The 24696-nt window shown below is 46.6% G+C and overlaps 1 protein-coding gene across 2 annotated transcripts in view; it reads right to left on the bottom strand.

The window, feature by feature from the left end:
• MBD2 (methyl-CpG binding domain protein 2) overlaps positions 1-24696 on the bottom strand; it is a 61807-nt gene that overhangs the window by 12907 nt on the left and 24204 nt on the right. For both annotated transcript variants that reach the window (XM_081930015.1, XM_081930016.1), the window contains exons 2-5: positions 17234-17393; positions 13558-13695; positions 3341-3431; positions 1291-1468 (exon numbers count right to left, since the gene is read on the bottom strand). In XM_081930015.1, the coding sequence (XP_081786141.1) occupies positions 1291-1468; positions 3341-3431; positions 13558-13695; positions 17234-17393 (567 nt within the window). The remainder of the gene's footprint in view (positions 1-1290; positions 1469-3340; positions 3432-13557; positions 13696-17233; positions 17394-24696) is intronic.

Here is a 24696-nt window from a genome sequence, read left to right as displayed (position 1 = left end):
GCTAGAAGGGTGGTCTGCAGCATTGAGGCTGGTGACACTAAACACCCGATTTAAGGCTTCCTCCAACTGCTCTCAAAGGGAAGGCAAACCTGGCCCTTCAAAGAAAATAGATCAGCTCAAACCATCGTTCTTACTAACTTTTTTTAGACATTGTTTTCTAGTCATTACACCTCTAGTTACCAAAAGTCTCTCACACTATGGAAATTGCCTCTATATATCATCAAGTCCATTACATTAAGGGAGCATGCATGATTTTATTTTATTCTATTTGCAGTTGCTCAATACCCTTTTCTTTTCCTGTCCTTTCTGAGGCTTCCCTGCCTGGATAGCTCAGTTGGTTTGTGTGTGGTGCTGATAACGCCAAGGTTGCAGGTTTGATTCCATCCACTTTAAGATCTTTTACAAGTCGATCAACCCAGCAAGCGTGGCACCACTGCTTGCCCAACTTGCACTTCCAGCTACAGGTGCTCCCAGTGCAGCCCAACGTCTGAAAGTTCAACGGTTCTTCAACAAACTGTGAGGAGGTGCAATGGACAAGATTGAGCTCATAGAAGACCTTCGAAACAGCAGAGTGTAGTAAAACTGTAAGGTCAGAAGTCTGAAAAGTTGGTAAGATCCAGAAATCAACTTGGGAGAAGGAGAGGAAGTGTGTGCAGTGTGAACACACATAGTGATAAAAGGAGAGAATTCCATTCACCTCACAGAGAATGGGGCTGGTGTGATGTTAACATATGAGAGTGCTGGAGGTGAAATAGTTAAACAAGTTACCCAATCAGAACCTAGGGGGTGGTGTCAGAGGGACTATAAAACCAGCTCTGGGAGGGGCGAAGGGAAAGTTTGTTGGGAGTTGGGTGGTTGGTTGGAGTGGGAGTGAATTGGGATAGAGTCTGTGGGTTGGTTGAGTTAGTGTAACGAAATAAGCTGAGTCAGGAACAGTTAGGGGCTAGGAAGACAAGTAAATATCTGAGAGGTGGTTTAGTGAGAGCAGGTAGCGGAAGTTGTAGGTCTGGATAGGCACCTCATGATTGTAAATGACCGATACCATTTATGAAAACACACGCTTGTTAAACTGCAATAAATAAACAGAAGTTTATGTTCCAATTTAACCCTGACTGGACTCAGTATTGTACCAGGTAGGACCTGGGTGGTGGCAGCGAGAAATAAAGTGGTGGCACAGGGATCAATAGACGGTGAAACATCCGGGGACCCTGTGTGATTGCCACATCTTGTTGCTGTGAGAAGAAAAGCCCTTCAACGGCAGTGGGAGCAAGGACAGTGGCAAGGACTTACCTAATGTCCTCGTCCGTGACAATGAAGGCTTTGCAGAGAGGTTGGGAGGTGTTCAGCCACACGGCTGGGTTCTTCTCAACGGCGGCAGAGAGCTGCCCTGTGATGGGGGCAGAACTCGTGTGCAGTGCGCTGGCGACGGCAGACAGGAGGGTGTCGTCGTTGTTCCCTGGGCCAACCCCTGGAACGAAAAAAAGCCGCACTTGTCAATAAGGTTCATCAGAGCAGAGTTCACTGGGCAGGATCCGGTGGCAAGGATCCCAAACCCCCCATCCCAGAGCCTAGTCAGGTAGTCAAAGAGCACATGAGAGGGAGATGAAGCATGCAGGGGCACACACACACACACATGGGTCTCACCCCACACCGTGCTGGCCCCATTCAGTTCACCTTCCTGCTTAGTGTAGGTTCAGCTTGACACTGTAGGAATTCTGGACAACCAATTATCTGTGGGGCAAGAGGGCAGCCTAACCACAAAACTGGCAAGAACCAGCTTCGGAGGAACCTAATGGCCAAAGCAACTCCAGATATGGTACAATGAGGGGTCTAACACATGCCATTTCCAAGGACGGTGGTTGACTAAAAGATGGTGGGCCAATTTCAGGGACTGGGCAGAGGAGGAATGGTGGAGACCGCCTCCCCATCCTGACCCTTCCAGAGAGGAGGAAGAGGAAGGCAGTATAGATTTACAACAATGGTTTGTGGGAGGTTGCAGTTCAGAGGTAGATGAGAGGAAAAGCTGGGAAATCATGGAACAGCCAGAACAACACCCAGCTGACATGTTGTCATTGGAAAGCATTCGAGACCCCCTGTCTCCCAGAGCCCAGCAAGCCTTAAAAGTAGGAGAGCAAAGAGCTCAAAGACATAGGGCATGTAGCAGCACCCGTAGAAGTGACGGCGAGAATGACGAATGAGGAAGTGGGAGAGACGGTGGAGATTCACTTGGGACAACGCCATTGTCCAAGAGGCTGGGTTCTATAGCCTCTCTCTGTAAAGATTAAAATAAAAAAGGATGGTAAGAAACTCTCCCTTGTCTTTATACATTCCTGGGCAACCAGCCGGGAGCCACTGACAGCATCCTGACAGGCAGTGGGGTGGCAGAAGATGGCAGGGGAGAGGAAGAAATACCTAAGGTGACTATCTTTTTACTATATACCATGTTTCCTAATGGGAAGTTCTTGCAGACTCTCTGGCCTCTGTCCTGTAATGCAGTACTAAATAGACAAGCTGGGAATTTGGTGACAGCCTCTGTAATGAAACCTCAAAGGGAATTTCTCCCCACACCAAACAGGCTTTTGCTCACAGAATAGGACTTCCTCTCCTCCTCCTGGCAGTTGCTGCGCACCTGAGAATCTGGACTAAATGAAGCTTTGGTCTGAACCAGCAGGGCTACTGCTGTTATGTTCTTAGCACCCTTTAGACTTCCACCAGCGTACCAAGATGTGAAGCTACAATGTGGACACTGGGGGCAAAGTCAAGCATGTGGGCCCTCCTTGTTAGAATTCCTGCTCCATGATTGCAGTCATGGGATTTTTGTCTTTCACATGACGGTATATGTTTTGACTCCACAAAGTGGGAGGTGATGGAGACAGGATGTTTGTGTTACTGTGTTCCGTGAAGTGGGACTGTTGTGCTTTGGTCTTTTTTTCTCTTTGTTGTCTGATGCTAGAGAGAGAGGAAGCCATGTTGCAGTGCTCCGTGTGTGTTTATATGTAAATAAAGTAGATTAGCCAAAATGCTGAGTTGCTGAGGTCTGTCACGCAAGGTACGCAAACTCTGTGGATCCCTAAGTGTTTCCAGTGTCGGTTGGCATCGGTCGCTGTGATGTTTGGAGTGAAGAAAGATTTTGAAGCTCCCAAACGATCGACCAGGAGGGAGAGAACATGCCAGACGGGCATGTGTCTCTGCCAGGGTCCTACTCAAGTGTAGGCTGAACTCCTGACACTCCCCACCCCTTCAGATGCATCCACACATGCACAAAATGTCCCTCTGCACCCCAGCTTGAGAGCCACCCATTTATTAGTAGCGCACAGAACACTGCTGATGTGAAGAGTACCTTGAAGGCCTTTTGGCAGCTCCATGGATTTTATGATCTGCTCGCTCACATCTGATGCACTCAAGCCTTGCAGCCTCTTCTCCCAGAAAAGCTGAAAAGATTGAAAGATTGCCGGGTTAATTTAAAATGGAAAAGTAACAAAAACACTGCAAGGGGGGGGAGGGAAACCAAGACAGAATATTCATTTTATAGGCATAAACTTAATCCCTTCTGCAACAGCGCTGGAAGATTTACAGAAAGCCTCTGCATGCTGCCAATTTGACGAAAAAGCAGAAGGAATCGTTTTGTTTATTTGCGGGTTTAGTTCAAATATTTATGCCCCATTTATTTAGACGCAATCAACCTCTCAAAAGCAGCTTGCGGTGATACTAAAGCAAACATCCCTTGTTTTTATTCTTTTTCAAGGTTACTTCCAGGGCAGATTCTGGGTGCCAGTTCCCTACGGAGCTTTGCTACTGAAGAGAAACTATCCTCTGGGAAGTTCTCTTGCACAGAGACTTGAGAAATGAACAGTCATTGCCCAATAACACAGTTGCTTCCCCACACGCCTGAATGGGACTTGTGCATAGGACAAACCAACACCTGATTGCTCAATGCAGATGAGCGCCGGCTATACTTGCTTATTTTAAACTGATGCAAAAACAATTAAGCAACAATTAAGCATACGCACACTTTTTCCAGTTAAGGACAATTGTCTTGAGCCCTTGATTGCTTCCAATATGCTAGGGCTGCATAATCAACTTAAAAGGGGGTAGCTTTCAAGGATGCTCACCCAAGGACCAAACTACGTGTGATGCAGAAGGCAGCTTTGTTGGGGGCTGTTGCTGTTTTTTAAAAATGCAGATAGCATCAGCTGCAGGGAGAGCAATGGATAATTACAAGGAGCATAGCAGGTGTGGTGGAAGAATTTAACCCTTTCCTCTCCTGCTGCTGTCCTAAATAAGAGTCCTGCTCGGAAGGTGCTATCTGCACTGGAAATCACTCATTGGGACCAGCTAAACTTTGATTTGGCATCTCGATTGCTAATTCTGCCCTACTGTAAGTGTAATTTGCCCTGTGGCACAGGGTGACCTGTGGCACCTGAAAATGCGTGCATCAGTAAGGTGCTTGTGAACTTGCGCATGCAGGTAAATCTGCAAGGACTGTAGACCAAGGAGACTCAAATTCAAATCCATGCTCAGCCATGGGTAAGCTTGGACCAGTTAACTATATCTCAGTCTAATAAGCTTCACAGAGCTAATGGAGAGAGAGAGAGAGAGAGAGAGAGAGAGAGAGAGAGAGAGAGAGAGTACACATTGAAGGAAAAACAAAATGAAAAAAATAAGAGTAATCAGCAAGGGTAGTAGTTGAACTACGTTTGAGTAAAACTTAGTTGAATTACCAACCTTGCTGCTTACCATGAGATCCACTGAAATTAATGAACATGTCTAAGACATTGCCATTAATTTCAGTGGGCCTACTGTGAGTAAAACTTAGCTGAATACCACCCTAAGCAAGTGGATGTATCATGCAAATGGTGATCTTACATATGGCACCTAATTAGATTATTTTGAAATGATCTTCTTTCCTGAAAACCAAGGTATTCAATTGCAACTCCTTACTTAGTAATTGGAGCATTTTTTGTTACCCCCAAGTAATTTTTCATTGTGAAAATGACAGTACAATTTTTTAAACATCTACTTAATTTATCTTAAATAGGAAGTAAAATGATACAATTGACATGATTACTGTAAGGACTATATAAAATGTTCCCATTTAGCCGATTTAAAAAATCAATTTAGGTTACAATTATGTCAGATAAGTTTGGTGATCCCTGTAGACCCTGGTCAGAGTGATAATGTGATGGATGAGTTCTGTACGCAGCATAATTGCTTTGTTTCAGTGCTCTCTACACAAGCCATTAATATTTGGTTGTCCAATTAAGATCACTTTTAAGACAATCATGGCAGTGACCAACTTCAGTCCATATTTACACATTTTGCAAGACAACTCAATTATTTCATTCCTGTTTTCCTTCACCAGACCATCATCAACAGCCTTTGCTACTTTACGTTGTGTGTTTATATGTATACATGTATATAATTATACCCTTCTACTGCATATGGGTATTCAGATCAGCTTAGATCAATTAAAACCACATCATCATAAAGACAACATCATCAAGAAAATACAAAGCGTGTTCGCACATTACACTGAACCCAGGTACAAGCTGTCTCTACACATGTACAAGTGTTTGTACAAAAGAGCACACACTTGTTGATTTCTACAGCTCAACTGTTGTGAACACAGGTACACAGATGGTACACTTGTCATATATCACACTTGAATAACCGGGTGTACCAGTTCAAGCAATGGTGTACACAGACTGAACATGCATGGAACATAGTACAGTGGTGCCTCGCAAGACGAAATTAATTCGTTCTGCAAGTTTTTTCGTCTTGCGAGTTTTTCGTCTTGCGAAGCACGGTTTCCCATAGGAATGCATTAAAAATCAATTAATGCGTTCCTATGGAGACCGCTTGCCAGGCTGGCGGTGCGGAGAAGGGCTTTTCTCCCCACCGCAAGCCTTCAGCACAGGTCCGAGAACAGAGGGGAAGGCGCGCAGCGCTTCTCCTCTGTTCCCGGGACTTGCGGTGGGAGGAGGGTTTTTCCTCCCCACCGCCAACATTCAGAACAGCATTCTGAATGTTGGCGGTGGGGAGGAAAGCCCTCCTTCCACCGCAAGCCTTCAGGACAGGTCCGGGAACAGAGGGGAAGGCGCGCAGCTCTTCTCCTCTGTTCCCGGGACTTGCGGTGGGAGGAGGGTTTTTCCTCCCCACCGCCAACATTCAGAACAGCATTCTGAATGTTGGCGGTAGGGAGGAAAGCCCTCCTCCCACCGCAAGCCTTCAGGACAGGTCCGGGAACAGAGGGGAAGGCGCGCAGCGCTTCTCCTCTGTTCCCGGGACTTGCGGTGGGAGGAGGGTTTTTCCTCCCCACCGCCAACATTCAGAACAGCATTCTGAATGTTGGCGGTAGGGAGGAAAGCCCTCCTCCCACCGCAAGCCTTCGGAGGAGGCTGGCGATGGGGCGGAGAGCTCTCCGCCCCATCGCCAGGCTTCGGAGGAGGTCCGAGGACAGTGGGGAAGACGCGCTGCACTTCCCCGCTGTCCCTGGAGATTTCCCTATGGGCTTTCGTCTTGCGAAGGAAGCCCATAGGGAAATTCGTTTTGCGAAGCGCCTCCAAAACGGAAAACCCTTTCGTCTAGCGGGTTTTTCGTCTTGAAAGGCGTTCGTCTTGCGGGGCACCACTGTAAGATGCAGAACAGGCACAGCAAATTCGGGAGGAAAATACTCTCTGCTTGACAGAGCAAAATGTCTTCCCAAACAAAAAATGACTTCCCTAGCAGGTGGAAGTTAAAAAACAGAGACATCACCTTGCCAACAAAGGTCCGTATAGTTAAAGCCATGGTTTCCTCGGTAGTGATGTATGGAAGTGAGAGATGGACCATAAAGAAGGCTGATCGCCGAAGAATTGATCCTTTTGAATTATGGTGCTGGAGGAGACTCTTGAGAGTCCCATGGACTGCAAGAAGATCAAACCTATACATTCTTAAGGAAATCAGCCCTGAGTGCTCACTGGAAGGACAGATCGTGAAGCTGAGGCTCCAATACTTTGGCCACCTCATGAGAAGAGAAGACTCCCTGGAAAAGACCCTGATGTTGAGAAAGATGGAGGGCACAAGGAGAAGGGGACGACAGAGGACGAGATGGTTGGACAGTGTTCTCGAAGCTACAAACATGAGTCTGACCAAACTGCTGGAGGCAGTAGAAGACAGGAGTGCCTGGTGTGCTCTGGTCCATGGGGTCACGAAGAGTCGGACACGACTAAACGACTAAACAACAACAAGCAGGTGGAAGATGGTTAAAGAGAGGGGGTCATCCAAGCCTTGCAGGGCAAGATATGCCACAGTTTGGGTGCAGCAGTGAACAAGATGCTGCCCTTTAAAAAGCAACACCAGAGGTGTTGAGGAAGAGGAGAAATCAGTTGTCTGATTCAGAAATCTAGGCCTGCAGAAACCTCTATCATGTGAACAGATAAAGATGATGCCATAGACTGGTTGGACAAAGAGGAATAGTGGAAGGAACCAGCTGGGGAACCCCAAAGGGAAGAAGGCTCAGAGCCCTGGGTTTGGTGGTGGGACGGCAATGAGTGATCAGAGGGAGAAGACTGGAAGGATGGGATGGTGGAAGCTGAAGACATAACAGGGCTTAGTAAAAGAGAGGTTCAGAATCGGAGGCAGAAGCTGAAGTAGGAAAGGAGGAGGCCAAGAGGCAGAGATGGGTCAGGCTTGTGAAGAGACAGGAGAGGCATGAAGAGGGAGGAGCAAAGGCAGCCACGGAGGCACAATCTCAGATTGCTTGGGATACATCCTGGAGAGGAGGAGACATACCTGGCTGTGGGGAGGCAGGGACCTTTAGTCTAGGCCAGGCACCCCCAAACCTGGCCCTCCAGATGTTTTGGGACTACAGTTCCCATCATCCCTGACCACTGGTCCTGTTAGCTAGGGATGATGGGAGTTGTAGTCCCAAAACATCTGGAGGGCCGAGTTTGGGGGTGCCTGGTCTAGGCAGCTGCTTCATGGGGGCAAGACCTGAATTGCTGTGCTCATTGGGCCTGAAATTCCTGTGCTGATCCTGTTTTGCTAAGAAAGAGGTAACTCCAGCTCGCTCAAGGTGAATTACTGGTGGCTTGGTTCCTGCCAGGTGCCTTACAGACTACTTGCCCCTTCAGCTCACAGCAGTGGCTCCCCAGAGTTCTTTCCCTGAGTCAACAATGTGATGCAGTGGCAAACAAAGCTAATGCTATTCTAGGCTGGATCAACAGAAGTATAGTGTCCAGATCAAACGATGTAATAATACCACCCTATTTTGCCTTGGTCAGACCACACCTGGAATACTGTTCTGGGTGTCACAATTTAAGGCTACTAACAAGCTTGAGGAAGGGTTGATGATCAAGGTTTTGGAAACCAGGCCTTATGAGGAACAGTTGAAGGAGCTTGTACTTAGCCAGCTTCTACAATATGTGATATTTTCGGTTCTGTTTTTACTGAAGGTTCTGGGGCTTGAGAAACCAGGACCTCGGAATGCAAAGCATGCGGCCTGCGGTTGAGCTACAGTCTCCTCGTGATAAGCTCAGCGCTTATGAAACGAGGTGCTGCGTAGACAAATAGGAAGCCTTATTTATATCAGACAAACCGTCTGTACTCACAAGGATATTGTCTGAGTGGTTCCAAACATGCAAACACTCAAGGCTGGCTCTCTGCTAAGGTGGGCAGCTTTTAACGCAGGTCTGAATGTCTGAACTGGGCCCCTTCCCTATTCAGCACATTCGTACAACAAAGAAAAAGACACTTGATTAACCTGAAGCCTAAAGCTGCTCCCATTTCAGCATTTTTAGACTGCTCCTTAGGTTTCAAAGCTCAGTGCCTTCTCTGCAAGCTTTTCTGCAGAGCTGGCACAGTAACAATGCCTTTGCAGTTCTAGAACACTTAAGAAATCCATGTTGGAGATCTTGCACTGGGAGCACTGATCTGTAGCTTCTGGGAAATGGAAGGGTCTGGAGGACACTGCTGGACTCGAGAAAAGTCACACCAAATGCTCTTCATTCTTTTGTGCATGGAATGGTCTCCAACATTATGAATACAGTGGTACCTCGCAAGACGAATGCCTCGTAAGACGAAAAACTCGCAAGACGAAAGAGTTTTTCGTTTTCTGAGTTGCTTCGCAAGACGAATTTCCCTATGGGGACGAAAACATCTTGCGAGTTTGTTTCCTTTTTCTTAAAACCGTTAATACTATGGGAATCTGTGCTTCACAAGATGAAAAATTCACAAGATGAAAAAACTCGCAGAACGAATTAATTTCGTCTTACGAGGTACCACTGTATATATATACAGAGGGAGAAGTTGCCTTATAAATGAATCACCCCGACTTTGGCTGGAAGCAACTCTTCAAGGTCTCATCAGGCAAAGAGTATCTCTGCTACTAGGGCCAGATCCAGGAGCAGTTAACCCTGTGTGGGCCACTTTTGACAGGTGGGGTGGGTGAGCCACCTGTCCCTCGCCTGATGTCATTAGGATGCCAGGTGACTGACGCTTCAAACTGTGGCTGTGAAAGAAGAATCCGGAGCATGCTCTTAAGTGTGCTCTCATTTTCTCCTTTGCTTGAAGGCAGTGCTTTCCCAATTCAAGGTGCAAATGCAAAGGAACAATCGACCGTGTGCTTAGAAATGCAGGCCTTCCTCCGCAGCAACTTGAATTACCGTATTTCTCGCTCTATAAGACGCACCAGAACACAAGACGCACCTCGTTTTTGGAGGAGGAAAACAAGGGAAAAAATATTCTGAATCTCAGAAGCCAGAACAGCAAGAGGGGTCACTGTGCAGTGAAAGCAGCAATCCCTCTTGCTGTTCTGGCTTCTGGGATAGCTGCGCAGCCTGCATTCACTCCGCAAGATGCACACACATTTCCCCTTATTTTTTAGGAGGGAAAAAGGGAATCTTATAGAGGTGCTTTTTGAATATGATGCCTTTTTCTGTCACCAAGGCGTGCCTCACCCAAAACAGCCTATGGGTCAGATGTTCCACACCAATGAAGTGACTGTTGTTTATAGACAGCAGACAGGTAAAGAATCCGAAGTTCTTTATCTTTACTATTCTCTCTTTTAAGTTCTTTTCTGTCTCCTTCTTGTCATTTTCTCTCATTACTTTCTCTTCTTCTCCTCTTTTCTTTTCTCCTATCCTTTTTCGTTTCCTCCACGTTTTTATTTTATTTAGATTACGGTTGGATGAAAAAAGATACTTGGTATTAAGTTTTGTATCTCTCTTTGTAATTAAATTTATTCTAATTAAATTTATTCATCAAAGAAGAATTTCCCCACACAAATGAAGGTGGCAGGGTCTTAATCTGAGACGTGGCAGCTGCCCAGGCTGTACATTACCACTGTGGGAAACTTATCAGAAATCCTCATTAACGTAGGTATTTATGAAAAATATTTGCACCTCACCCTTCCATCTACAATGCAGCTTGCAAAAAAATGATATCATAATTGTCAGATAAAATACCATACAATAATATTTATATCACCGTATTTGTTGTTATTATTATTATTATTATTAAAACTATTACTTAAAATAAATATACATGCAGTGACCCGATACGGCATATAAAAGCATAAATAAATAGAGGAGGCTTGCCAGAAAAGGGGAAATGGCTAGAGCTCAATGACAGAGCATCTATCTAAAGGTAGTCCTGATGTCTTGCTGTGTTTACCGTATTTTTCTGTGTATAACACGCCCCTGTGTATAAGATGACCCCTATTTTGGGGGACTCCAAATTAAGAAAGTGGGGGAAGAATGCCCAGAGTTGTTGAGTTTTGTGGGGGGGGGATGTTGCCAATAGTTGTTGAGCTTTTTTTTAGGGGGGTTGCCAAAAATTGCTCACCAGCCTGGCCAACGCTGCCAAAAAACACCAATCGTCTGCCCACTCGCCCTCAGGAGCCACCAATCGCCAGCCCAATTGCCGCAGCAGCAGCTACCAATCACATGCCCAGCTGACACAGAAGCAGCCAATCGGCAGCAGCCTTTGCCGCACCCACCAATCACCCGCCCAATCGCAGCTGACAATCTCCTGCTCGCGACTGCAACCAATCACCCATCCCCCACTCTGCACTATCCGTGTAGAAGGCGACCCCCAATTTTTAAAATTATTTTATACTAATAAAAAATCATCTTATACACAGAAAACTACGGTTAATTTTGGAAGCCACCCAGAATGGCTGGGGTAACCTAGTCAGATGGGCGGTTTTCATCATCATCTGCTTTGCATACCAAAAGTCCCAGATTCAGTTCATAGCATCTTCAGTAAAAAGGGTCAGTTATCAGGGTGACAGGGAAGACCACTGTCTTGAAATTTTACCGTACAGCTCATCCACTTGTGTACACAAGTTGTATACTCACCGTGTACGCCCCTAATGTTTTCTTGGAAAGAAATACAGTCATACCTCGAGTTGAATGCGCTTTGGGTTGAGCGGGTTCGAGTTGCGCTCTGCAGCATCCCAGAATTAACAGAGCACGTTACTTCCAGTTTCGCTGCTCACGCATGCGCAGATGCTCAAAATGACATCACACGCATGCGCGGAAGCGGCGAAACGCGACCCGGGAATGCGCAGATGTGCCATCGCCTCTTGTGTTCCGTTCGGGATGCGAACGGGGCTCCGGAACAGATCCTGTTCGCATCCTGAGGTACCACTGTATTAGAAGTGGAAGACCTGGAACTACAACTCCCAGGATCCCTAGCTAACAAGACCAGTGGTCAGGGATGATGGGAACTGTAGTCCCAAAACATCTGGAGGGCTGAGTTTGCCTATGCCTGAGTTGGAAGTTACCCCAAGGGTCACCTAGTTCAACTCCCTGAAATGCAAGCATCTCAACTAAAGCATCCATGGTAGATAGTCACCTCTGCTTAAAAACCTCCATGGAAGGAGAGTCCACCAGCTCCCAAGGGAGTCTGTTCCACTGTTGAACAACAGCTCTCACTGTGGAAATACAAAAGGTAACAGCCAGGCCCACAACAGAACCAAGATTACACACATGGCCTTTCTAACAGACCAGATCATGCCTTCTGCTGGAGAACTGAAAGAGTTTCTCCCGCAGGCCTCCAAAGTCATCTCGAAAGGTTAATCTATTTTAGGAGGACCTAATCATCCAGGATGCGGGTGGCACTGTGGGTTAAACCACAGAGCCTAGGACTTGCCGATCAGAAGGTCAGCGGTTCGAATCCCCGCAACAGGGTGGGTTCCTGTTGCTCAGTCCCTGCTCCTGCCAAACTAGCAGTTCGAAAGCACATCAAAGTGCAAGTAGATACAGTGGTACCTCAGGTTACATACGCTTCAGGTTACATACGCTTCAGGTTACAGACTCCGCTAACCCAGAAATAGTGCTTCAGGTTAAGAACTTTGCTTCAGGATAAGAACAAAAATCGGGCTCCGGCGGCACGGCAGCAGCAGGAGGCCCCATTAGCTTAAAGTGGTGCTTCAGGTTAAGAACAGTTTCAGGTTAAGAAGAGACCTCCGGAATGAATTAAGTACTTAACCCGAGGTACCACTGTAAATAGGTACCACTCCGGCAGGAAGGTAAACGGCATTTCCGTGTGCTGCTCTGGTTCGCCAGAAGCAGCTTAGTCATGCTGGCCACAACAGACGGAAGCTGTCTGCAGACAAAAGCCGGCTCCCTCGGCCTATAGAGCAAGATGAGCGCCGCAACCCCAGAGTTGTCTGTGACTGGTCCTAATGGTCAGGGGTCCCTTTACCTTTAATCATCCAGAAAGATCAAAAGGACTTCCAACATGATGCATCTGGGAGGCAGAGAAGAAACAAGACATCCAGGAAAAGCCTGTGACTCACCCCAAAAAATCTCCCGGTGAACCAAGAGTATGGGCTCTCAGGATATGTGAAATGTCAAGATCCTCACACACGTACAAAGAAACTGTGACCTAGTCCTAAAGCTGCAATCCGAATGGAAAGTTCAAGCCCCACAATACCAGTGGAACTTCTGAATAAAAAGAGTTCGGAGGGGAAGCTCTTTACGGTGCCCCAGAATACAAGATGCAGAGGTGTAGTGGTTAGAGTATCAGACTAGAAAAAGGGAGAGGCGGCTTCGAATCCTTACTCAGTCATGAAGCTCACTGGGTGACCTTGGGTTAGTCACCATCTGTCAGCCTCACAAGGCTATTGTGAGGGTGGGATCACGTAGCCTTGAGCTCTTCCTGGAGGAAAGGTGAGTGATAAATGCAATAAATAAAAATAAATTAGCTTTCATAACTTTCTTATTTCTTTCTGAGTTGTTGGAACACTTTGTTAGCTTTGTTTGTTACACATTTAAGATGAGCCAGTCATTTAAATAATTTGGCACTGTTTTTCCTTCATACAAAATACATTTTTATATAAAAAAGTATTAACGTGAAGCATCTTGCACATTAAGCATCATGTTGATATTTAGACAGCGTCAATTTTGTATTTCTGTAATAAAAATGGAATACAGTGGTGGATATTTGACCACAACTGCCAATTGGCAGGTGTCCCAGTATTTCACGTCATTTCCTCTGTGACAAAATAGTTTCCAATTGCTGTCCTTCTGGGCCGTATCAGCCCCAAACCACCCATCGCCCCCCAGTTACCTGTCTGGGCTGTTCAATCACTCGCTGTGGATCGGACTTCACTTTGTTGCTAGGATGGTTGGTAACTTTGGTGACCGGCTGTTTAAAAATAGACGCCGTTTGTCTGATTGGCAGTGTTGTGTTTAAATCTGGTTTGCCCTATTCGAAGACAGGAGAAAAACCACATGTTATCGCACAGCTGATAAGCAGAACGGGGAAACAAGAGAAGTTATTACATGGCTGGTAATCACGGCGGGACATGCAAGAACTTGCTTGTATTTTTCTCCTGAACACCAAATGTTTTTTAAAGAAAGAGTCACCATGATAAAACACGCTTTGGGGAAATTTCATGGACCAGCTTACCTATGCATGTACAGCAAGGTGGGGGCAAATGTGGCCCTCCAAGCCTTTTTACCTGGCCCTCGGGACTCTCACTACATCACAGCCACAGCCACACACCTTCTGTGGTCCGGCTTCACATCCTCCATGAGTTTTCTTCCTGGCTGGAATTCTGATAATGCAGGGGTCAGCAAACTTTTTCAGCAGGGGGCCGGTCCACTGTCCCTCAGACCTTGTGGAGGGCCAGACTATTTTTTTGGGGGGGGGGATGAACAAATTTCTATGCCCCACAAATAACCCAGAGATGCATTTTAAATAAAAGGACACATTCTACTCATGTAAAAACATGCTGATTCCCGGACTGTCCAGGGACCAGATTTAGATGGCAATTGGGCCGGATCCGGCCCCCGACCTTAGTTTGCCTACCCGTGTGCTAATGCCTTTTGCTTGTCTGCATGCAAGGTTACTGAAGAGGGAGGTTTTTATGTGGGGACATTTTGATGCAAGGATGTTTTTCACCTGGAGCCAAGCTGAAAGAACATACGTAGAACATTTTCCATAGCAGCCAAAAGCACCCCCTTCCTGCAGTGGTTTTCCAGGATCACATTGGAAGGGGGCTGTAACTGCCTGGAATGCTGATTTCCTGTGAGGTCAATCAGTGATCCAATTGGCAGGGAACACCCATGTGACTGATCTGGGAAAGTATTGCCTCACTTTGCTTTGTTTTGACCTCAGTGATGTCTTCACATCACCGAACCTGACAGGATATATAGCATTCACCTGACTGTCTAGGGCAGGGGTCAGCAAACTTTTTCAGCAGGGGGCCAGTCCCCTGTCCTTCAGACCTTGTGGGGGGGCAGGCTATATTTTGGAAAAAAATTGAATGAATTCCTATGCCCCACAAATAACTCAGAGATGCACTGTAAATAAAAGCACACATTCTACTCATGTAAAAACACCCTGATTCCCGGACCGTCCGCGGGCCAGATTTAGAAGGCGATTGGGCCGGATCCAGCCCCTGGGCCTTAGTTTGCCTACCCATGGTCTAGGGCAGCGGTTCTCAACCTGTGGGTCGACAGATGTTGTTGAACTACAACTCCCATCACCCCCTATCTAGCAAGGCCAGAGCTCAGGGATGATGGGAGTTGTAGTCCAACAACATCTGGGGACCTACAGGTTGAGAACCGCTGGTCTAGGTTCATGAAGGAAGGGGAAAGAGGACAAAACAGCACTTAAACAGCCACCAAGCTAGATGGCTTTAAAAGAGAATTAGCCAGCCTTGATGCCTATGCTCTGTCGCCACAGTGGGGGGCAGAAATGCATCTGAATACCAGTTGCTGGAAAACCCAGGAGGGGAGAGTGGTCTTGTGTTTGAATCCTGATTGCAGATTTCCCACAGGCATATGGTTGACCACTGTGAGAACAGGATGCCGGATTTGATGGGCCATTGGCCTGATCCAGCAAGCCCTTCTTATGTTTTTACGAGAGAAGTAATGGCTCCATTCCTAATTTATTATCCATCAATAATCTTGATATTTGTTGATATTCAAAATCTAAGAAAAACAGGCACAAAGCAACAACTAAACAGATCATAGAATCCCAGTCAGAGGGACCCCTGCAATGCGGGAATGTTTTGCCCAACAAGGGACTTGAACACACAACCCTGAGATTACGAGTCTTATGCTCTTACCAACTGCGCTAGCAAGGCAGAAGTGTCCTGAAACAATACAAAGCGGACACCTGTTGGCAGAGGCCTCTTTGCACAGCTGGAAAAGCTTGTCAGAACAAGATTGCTCTCTGTTTGCTTCCTTGTAGGTGCAGCTAGGGCACTCTAGTGATTTCTCGACAGGAATGCTGTTCCTCAGAACAGGGGCAGCCACAATGAAAGCCCTGCTCTGAGACAGACCTGTATCAGCAGCCGAAAAAAGATTCCTGAGCCAAGTAACACTGATCCACCATGCAAATGTAACGATTTACTACTTCTATTCTGCTAGCACAAGAGGAGAACTACCCCACTCCTTTCCCCTACAGACCCTTTCCTGTGCACCCTCTAAATCAGGCCCAGGGGGAGATGGGAGCCTCTGGAGAAGATCTCCCGGCATGCCCCACAGAGGACCTTAAGGTCCATAAATAGCAAAACCCTAGAGGTCCCGGGCCCTAAGGAAGTCAGATTAGCCTCAACCAGTGCCAGGGCCTTTTCAACACTGGCTCCAGCCTGGTGGAACGCTCTGTCTCATGAGACCAGGGCCGAAGGGTCTGATTTCTTTCCGCAGAGTAAGACAGAGTTGTTGTGCCTGGCCTTTGGCTTGGAATCAACTTGATCCCCTCCCCCTCTTTCCTTTTTCCTTTCTCCTTCTGTGATGGAACTCCTATTTGAGGATTTCCCTGGCTTTTTTCTGGCCCACATAGGACCAGTCTGGATAGTTAGCCTTGGTGAAGACTTGACGTTTTCATCCCCAAAAAGTTTTTGATTTGAGTTTCCATTGAAATTAGGCTGTATTTTAATGTTTTTATGTTGTCTTTTAATCTTGTTTTTAAGTTGTATTTCAATCAATTTGTTTTTCTATCGGATGTTAGCCGCCCTTTAGCCCGGTCTAGGCTGGAGAGGGTGGGGTATAAATAAAAATTATTATTATTATTATTATTATTATTATTATTATTATTATTTGGGGAGGAGAGGGGAGGAGAGAGAATGGAGGTGCCAGTTGGTTAATGGAATGCCAAACTGCTTTGAATTCAGCCCATTGCCTTTTTGCCATTTGCAGGGAGGATGAGAGCAATACAGATCATTGATCCCTTAACTAGTGGAATCCTGGTCTGAAGATCGGCCCCTGCAATGCCCTTTAATGCACACACGGGCAAGAGGGAGCCTTCCTGCCAAAAAACCTACTTTCGCTCCCCCGATGATGAACGGCGTTGACAACATCGTGAAAATGCACCAGGTAATCTCTTGGCATCACCTGTCGCATCAAAATGTTCCCTGGAAGTGTTTTGTCAGCCTTATCGTTGTTCATCATACAGATGGAAAGCACCAACATTTGGTACCTTTGATTATACACGCAGAAGTTTTGTTGAATTATTTTCAAGGGTTATGTTCCAGGCTTACTTCTATTTATTTTGTCACTGCTGGAGCATTGCAAAAAAAAATGAAATAAAATGAAACCGAAAACCCAAGCAAACGCCTCCATCACTGATCAAGATAAATGCAAAGATATGAAGGGGAAGCTGATAGGAGGTGTGAACAAACAAAGACTATTGTTCCTTTGTTCCTTTTATATATATATATATAGAGAGAGAGAGAGAGAGATGTCAGAGTTTATGGAACTGACACATCTATAAAGTGTGCTTGCAAACAAACCTTGTTTTGACTGAGTGAATCGTTCCTTAACCTCTGCTTGTTCTTCTGTAATTTACTAGGCATCATCTTCCCTGTCCTGAAGTCAAAACTGCTGAGGTCAACAGTGTTCCCCAAGTATCTCGACAACTGGGGCTTGCTTCGGAATTTCTTCCCACTCGGACTGCAAATATAAAGAAGAGGAGAATGAGAAATGCTTCATTCAGAACTTAATACTCCTGGCTGGATCAGGCCAAGGTAAGGTAAAGGTAAAGTGACCCTTGACCATTAGGTCTAGTCGTGACCGACTCTGGGGTTGTGGCGCTCATCTCGCTTTATTGGCTGAAGGAGCTGGCGTACAGCTTCCGGGCCATGTGGCCAGCATGACGAAGCCGCTTCTGGCAAACCAGAGCAGCGCACGGAAACACCGTTTACCTTCCCGCTGGAGCGGTACCTATTTATCTACTTGCACTTTGACGTGCTTTCGAACTGCTAGGTTGGCAGGAGCAGGGACCGAGCAACGGGAGCTCACCCCGTCGCAGGGATTCGAACCACCAACCTTCTGATTGGCAAGTCCTAGGCTCTGTGGTTTAACCCACAGCGCCACCCATGTCCCAACGGATCAGGCCAAAGGCCCACCTAAATCCAGCATCCTGTGGCCAATCAGTTGCCTGCAGGAAAAACTGCAAGCCAGACCCAACACAGGGGCACTTTCACTGCCATGGTTTCCAGTAACTGGTATTATGGAGCTTTTAACACATGTCTTTTTCTGCCCAAAGGCCACATTTCCTTATAAGCAACCTTTTTCTCGCCGGGGGTAGAGTGGGGTGGGGAGACATGACAAGCCAGGCCAGAGTCTAAAGGACAGCAAAGGAATGGTTATGACCTTCCTACATACAGCAGTTACAATCCAGCTGTGCAAAGGTCAGAGGTTTAAACATATTTCCATCCTTTGTTCAAGGACACATTTCAGCCAGACAAAAGCAGTCACCGAAGGCACCAAGTTAAGCCAAGGAAGGGAAGAATCCTGAATGCTGGAGGAATAGAACGGAATGGCCACATTCTGCCTGCAGGCAAGAGATTCCCTGAGCTTGCAACAGATTAATTCCTGACCACTGAGCCTACACCGGTCCCTAGATCACTAACTGATTTACAGTATATAATTGATACGTACTAATTGATTTATATCACTAATAGATTGTGATTGCTTTACTGTTAGGCCGCCTGCCAGTGCGCTTTTTATTTTTTTGTCAGTGGTGCTTTGTGAAGTGTTTCTAATGTTGTACACCACCCTGAGATCTTTCAATAAAGGGCAGTATATAAACCGAATACAAAACAACTTTTTCATCCTTCGCTTCAGCACAAAAAAGGAGAGGGGCAGAGTAGGTTACAAACACCACCTATAAGAGTGATTGTAAACCTAAGGACCAGGGCCAGAAGTCACAACACCAAAGGAAAGGGGAGTGGGAGGGAAGAGGAAGAAAGCAAGCTTGGGGAGCGTTTTTTTCATTAACAGAAGTCTTACAATGACCAGCTGGAATTGAAAGCTGTCAAGAAAACAAGGCCGCTAAAGTTGCTGGTCTTTCAGCGGAGATTTGTGTTGGCCAAGCCTGCTTTAAAAGAAAAATGAAGGGACATCTGGGCTTCTAAAGGTAAAGGGACCCCTGACCATTAGGTCCAGTCGTGACCGACTCTGGGATTGCGGTGCTCATCTCGCTTTACTGGCCGAGGGAGCTGGCGTTTGTCCGCAGACAGCTTCCGGGTCATGTGGCCAGCATGACTAAGCTGCTTCTGGTGAACCAGAGCAGCGCATGGAAATGCCGTTTACCTTCCCGCCGGAGTGGTACCTACTTATCTACTTGCACTTTGACATGCTTTCGAACTGCTAGGTTGGCAGGAGCAGGGACCGAGCAACGGGAACTCACCCCATCACGGGGATTCGAACCACCAACCTTCTGATCGGCAAGTCCTGGGCTCTGTGGTTTAACCCACAGCTCCACCCGTGTCCCATCTGGGCTTCTACCAGGTGTTTAAACAACATCTTTGCAGCCAATCCACACTTTACACCACCAGGCACACTTGCTTTTACACTTCTGTTTGGACCATGCACATGGTTTACAAAGAGGAGCTGTGTATCTCCAAGTACTTTGCAGTAAGGGCAAGGCAGACACACACTTACCAGTGTGTCCTTGGAACACGCCTAATGTGCATGTAGGGGAACATGCACCACTCCTTTGCACTCTGCGTGCTCTCCACAGGAAACACCAGGGCAAAAACGCGGCCAGCTGGCTGCCATGAAATGTGCAATCGACCCTGCTCTGCGGTGAACAGGACATGAGTAGGACGTGAGAAATTCAGGTTCTGGTTTCTACTGAACCAAGCAGCTCGGTGGGTGGATTCTGGCAAGCCAAAATCTCTCAGCCTAAGCTTCTTTGCCAGATACAGTAGTTAAATATAGCAAAAAAAGAAAAATCCAATTCACTTTTTTGGGAGGAACAGTTTGACCCCTCGGGGGTATCCCACAGTTTATTTGAGATACTTCCTAATGGAGATAGCTGCCATGTTCAAAATTCATCAAGACCTCATTCACACATTCTTATCCATCACCCAGTTTTCATCCACTTGACAACTGCCAATTGAGTGCAAGCACCGATGGGGGTGAAAATGCTGCCATTGAGCTGATGCATAAGATCCACGACAGCTCATTCACACATAGTGCCACTGCCAAACAATGAGCATGTACATCAAGCCCCAAGTGCTAAGCAGCTGAGTGACAAGGGATCAATACTTGTGCGAACCTGCCTACAGACACTACTGGACGTGCTCATTCTCATCAAAGACCTCTTGCACCTTGGCAGCTTGGATAAAATGGTCCTCAAAAAGATTGCAGGCGTCTGACGGCATACAAAAGGATTCTGCCTTTTCAAACGCAGTTCAGAAGCTTGTTCTTTAGGGCAAATGCCCAGAGATCAGGTATTCTCTTTGCAATGCGGCTTTGAAGCTTCCCCAAAGCCACGTGGCTCCAGGAGCCCAGCTGAAGTGGTGTGACTCTTTTTTTGCAGAGCGTTAGGATTCCTAGGCTCACACAAGAGTCAGAATGAAAGTGGCGCCGTTTTAAAATAGACGTTTCGAAATTAAAACTGCACTTACAGGTTCCTGGTACACGTCTCCTTAAATAACCTCGGCTTACATACGCTTCAGGTTACAGGCGCTTCAGGTTACAGACTCCGCTAACCCAGAAATAGTGCTTCAGGTTAAGAACTTTGCTTCAGGATGAGAACAGAAATCGTGCTCCGGCAGTGCGGCGGCAGCAGGAGGCCCCATTAGCTAAAGTGGTGCTTCGGGTTAAGAACAGTTTCAGGTTAAGTACGGACCTCCGGAACGAATTAAGTACTTAACCCGAGGTACCACTGTACTCTTATAGGCAACCAATTCCATCGCCAAACTGCTCATACTATTAACACGTTTTGCAGAAGGTACAGTCATAACCTACCCTCATGTGAAACCATAAAGCAGTTTTCTCCTCCTATTTTCCTTTTCTGACTAAAGCCACTGTTGTTTCACAGGCCTGCTGGTGCCATTAAAAAAAAACACATGCACAGCCACTGGCCAGAGCTGATGCGAACTGTAGTTTAGCAACATCTGGAGGGCCAAAGGTTTCCCCAGCACCTGCTTCTAACCATTTGCAGCATGCTGGCTCTCTGGATGCTTTTACAAGTTCCTTCCGCCTCCACGCATTTTGGAAGGGCAAAGGCCCCTGCAATGGGCACATAGATCAGACGGCACAGCTCGCTGGAACCCGGTAATAATTTGCAACAGGTTCAGAAGTACAGCAGATGTGAATGGGGTGTGTGTGGAGGAAGTAGAACTATCAAGCAAATTTCAGAACATCTGGATGAAACATGGACAGAAATACTGCTTTAAAAAAAGGATTAAATGCCTGTTTTAAGAACCAGGTTCCTATTATTTGCCTTTATAAAACCAATGTTTCAGAAGAAGGCTTGAAGAGGAAGTCCACCCAATAAAACCACTTGAAAAGAGATACTCTGTTCAGATGGACTTAAAAAAAAAAAAATACACAGTGGCTCTTACTACTGTAATTAGTCAAGGAACCAACCTCAATTAATAAGGCCACTCATTCATTTCCTAATGTGAAAGACCAGTCATATTATCTCTCCTCCTCCCCACACAAGATAGATAACCTTCCATCTGCCACAAATAGGGCGTCATTCAACTAAGCTAAAATCACACACACACACCACATCCCTCATTCTCTTAGATTCAAGTGGGTGGCTAGGGCAGCTGAGAACAGCCTTCGTGCAATGCTAGAGGCCTGGCTAGAAAGCTTCAAGGCCACAGCTGCTACAAAAAAGGATTGAAGAAAAAGAAATATGAATTGGCCCCGCTCTGTAGGCTGGGAGCAGCTAGAAGCCTGGTGGAGTCACAGATCTTTGAAAAGTGTAGACTCGCACATGCCGGCCAGCTTCTGTTTCGACTTGAAATGTTCATTTTGGGCTTCTCAGAAGTTCGTAAAGGCAGGAAGCAGGCAGGAGGAGCGCCGGTCCAAAATAGTACCCATAGAAGAGGCACCAGAACTGCGCTCCGGCACGGTCTGGCTTTATAAAGCACTGCCTATCCTTGTATCAGCAGCACCAATCATTTTTCACTGGGGATCATGGGAGTTGAAATATACTCGGAGTCAAGAGTGGATTTCATGCTCTTTATTCAGCTCATAGTGGTGAGGAGGAATGGAAGTTCCCCCAGAATGTCTGCTTTATATACATTATTTACACAATGGGCCCCACGTGATTGGCTAATTCTGGGATTCTCCTATAGGCCAATCAGGTTGTGGATTCACTTCCACCTGGAGCTGGATTGGGTGGCTCCTGTGGACCAATCAGACTGTTGCATTCTGGATCCTACTGTTCTAGGACCAATCAGACTGCTGCATTCTGGATCCTATTGTTCTAGGACCAATCAGACTGCTGCATCCTGGATCCTATTGTTCTAGGACCAATCAGACTGCTGCATTCTGGATCCTATTGTTCTAGGACCAATCAGACTGCTGCATTCTGAATCCTGTTGTTCTAGGACCAATCAGACTGCTGCATTCTGGATCCTATTGTTCTAGGACCAATCAGACTGCTGCATTTGGGCTCCTATTCAACTCAGTACATAACAGGAGTTGTAGTCCAAAACATCTGGAAGGTGCCAGGTTCGCAAAAAGACCCTCTAAGGCAGTGTTTCCCAACCTTAGTTCTCCAGCTGTTTTTGGACTACAACTCCCATCATCCCTAGCTAGCAAGACCAGTGGTCAGGGATGATGGGAATTGTAGTCTGAAAACAGCTGGAGACCCAGGGTTGGGAAACACTGCTCTAAGGAACCTCCAGGCCTTTATGGAAGAGCTGCTGCTTTTCAAAACAACCAGGGAGCCACCACAGCACACCCTGTCGCCTTAAACAACGCCTCTGCAATCTCATCTCTTTCAGCGGGTTTGCACAGCGCAACTGCGTCAGAAGGCAAACAAGCCTGTTGACAAGGGACAGGTGGGCACCAGCTCCCAGCTCCATTTCCCTGGCCGCAACGCCACTGACAGCAGGTTTTCCAGACGCCGCCTTTGCAGCTTGGAACGCACAACCCAACACTTAAAAGTGAAGGATTTGCTCAGTCAGAGGGAACCAAGCTTGAAAGGGAAACTTCATCGAGCACAACAGCACTTGAAGGCTTGCTTCCCCACTGCCAAACCCCATTACCTAAGAGTCAAAACACACACCCGCTGCCATGCAACAGGCTCAGATTACCTTTCACTGCAAAGATCATGAAAAGCACTCATCACATTCAACTAGCAACAACAGCGCTCGTGCCGGCCGACTGTTTTGAGGCTAGCAATGGTGCAACTGTTAAAAGTCTCTGGTCTTTTGCTGGTACATTCACTGCTCTGCCCACTTCTGGCCCTCAGAAGCTGGCCCAGAAGGAAATGCGACCCTCGGTCTGAAAATGGTTCCACATTCCTGCTTTTAACAGTCCTGCAGAAAGAAGGAAGCTCAAGCAAGCAGCTGCTTTTACCTCTGTCAAAAATTCCAATTCTTTCTTACATCTGGGCAGCCTAGAGAGAGAACAAGTGGGCTGCTGCGGTGTCATTTGGCAAAATGTAGCAGCTCAGAGACCGGGTTTGAATGCACACTTTACCTTTAGAATACCTTCAAACAGTGTTCAAAACTAGCCAGGTGCCAGGAGCATTTTGCACTGGGCTAGGCACACGGGTGGCGCTGTGGGTTAAACCACAGAGCCTAGGACTTGCGGATCAGAAGGTCGGTGGTTCGAATCCCCGCAATGGGGTGAGCTCCCATTGCTCGGTCCTGCTCCTGCCAACCTAGCAGTTCAAAAGTATGTCAAAGTGCAAGTAGATAACTAGGTACCACTCCGGCAGGAAGGTAAACGGCGTTTCCGTGCGCTGCTCTGGTTCGCCAGAAGTGGCTTAGTCATGCTGGCCACATGACCTGGAAGCTGTACGCCACCTCCCTCAGCCAATAAAGCGAGATGAGCGTCGCAACTCCAGAGTCGGTCATGACTGGACCTAATGGTCAGGGGTCCCTTTACCTTTATCAGCCACTTGCGGACAGATGAAGATGCCTGGGCGCATTATGTCTACACCATCTGGAGGTGCATGCCTGGGAATCGCTGCATCTTTATGTTTTCATACACTAATACCCCATCCTGTAGAATTCTATCAGTTATATTATATCTGCACAATCAGATTGAATTCCAGGAATCAAAATGCCTTTTATGTGCAGCCTGAGCAGCAGCAGTGAACAACGGTATAGCTAATTGTTGAAGCTTGTCTCTACTTACCCCATACTGCTCTGCTCACAGTCGCAAAGAATGGTCCGTTTCACCATTAAGAAAAAGAGGTCGGAATAGGCCAGGATGTATGTGGAATGTCCCTGGATCAAGGGACTTTTCTTCTTCTCAAAGGTCTTAACCTAGCTGAAGGTTGTCATCTGAACCAGCCAGATGTTGAACTGAGAATCAATCACCATCAGTCCATCATTTGAAAAATAAGACTTTAGAGCTAACTTCCCCAAAATGGCAACTAGACATTCAGTTTTGGCGACTGCAACCTTGCTTTGAGGAGCTTATATATCTGAGTTTCTGCAAAGTGCACCACCCCAAAAAAGGGGGGATTCTGGGCACTGATGTGTGCCCCTCACAGAGTTACAATTCCTTTTTTAAAAAAATAAAATAAAATAAAATTGAAACTTTTCAGGGGGCACAAAGTGAAAAAATGAAGGGGGAAAACCAAAAAGGTGCTTGAAACTGTAACCCAGTTTTATATATAAGTACAATATATATATATATAAGTAATAGATTCTGGTAGGGAGCCATGTTGGTCTGACACAGTCAAAATATATAAAAAAAATTGTTCAGTAGCACCTTAGAGACCAACTAAGTTTGTTCTGGGTATAAGCTTTCGTGTGCATGCACA

This window comes from Podarcis melisellensis, assembly GCF_964234715.1.
Source record: "Podarcis melisellensis genome assembly, chromosome: 11".
NCBI lineage: Eukaryota > Metazoa > Chordata > Lepidosauria > Squamata > Lacertidae > Podarcis > Podarcis melisellensis.
Note: the sequence above shows the minus strand (reverse complement) of the source record. Positions and strands in the feature narration are given on the sequence as shown.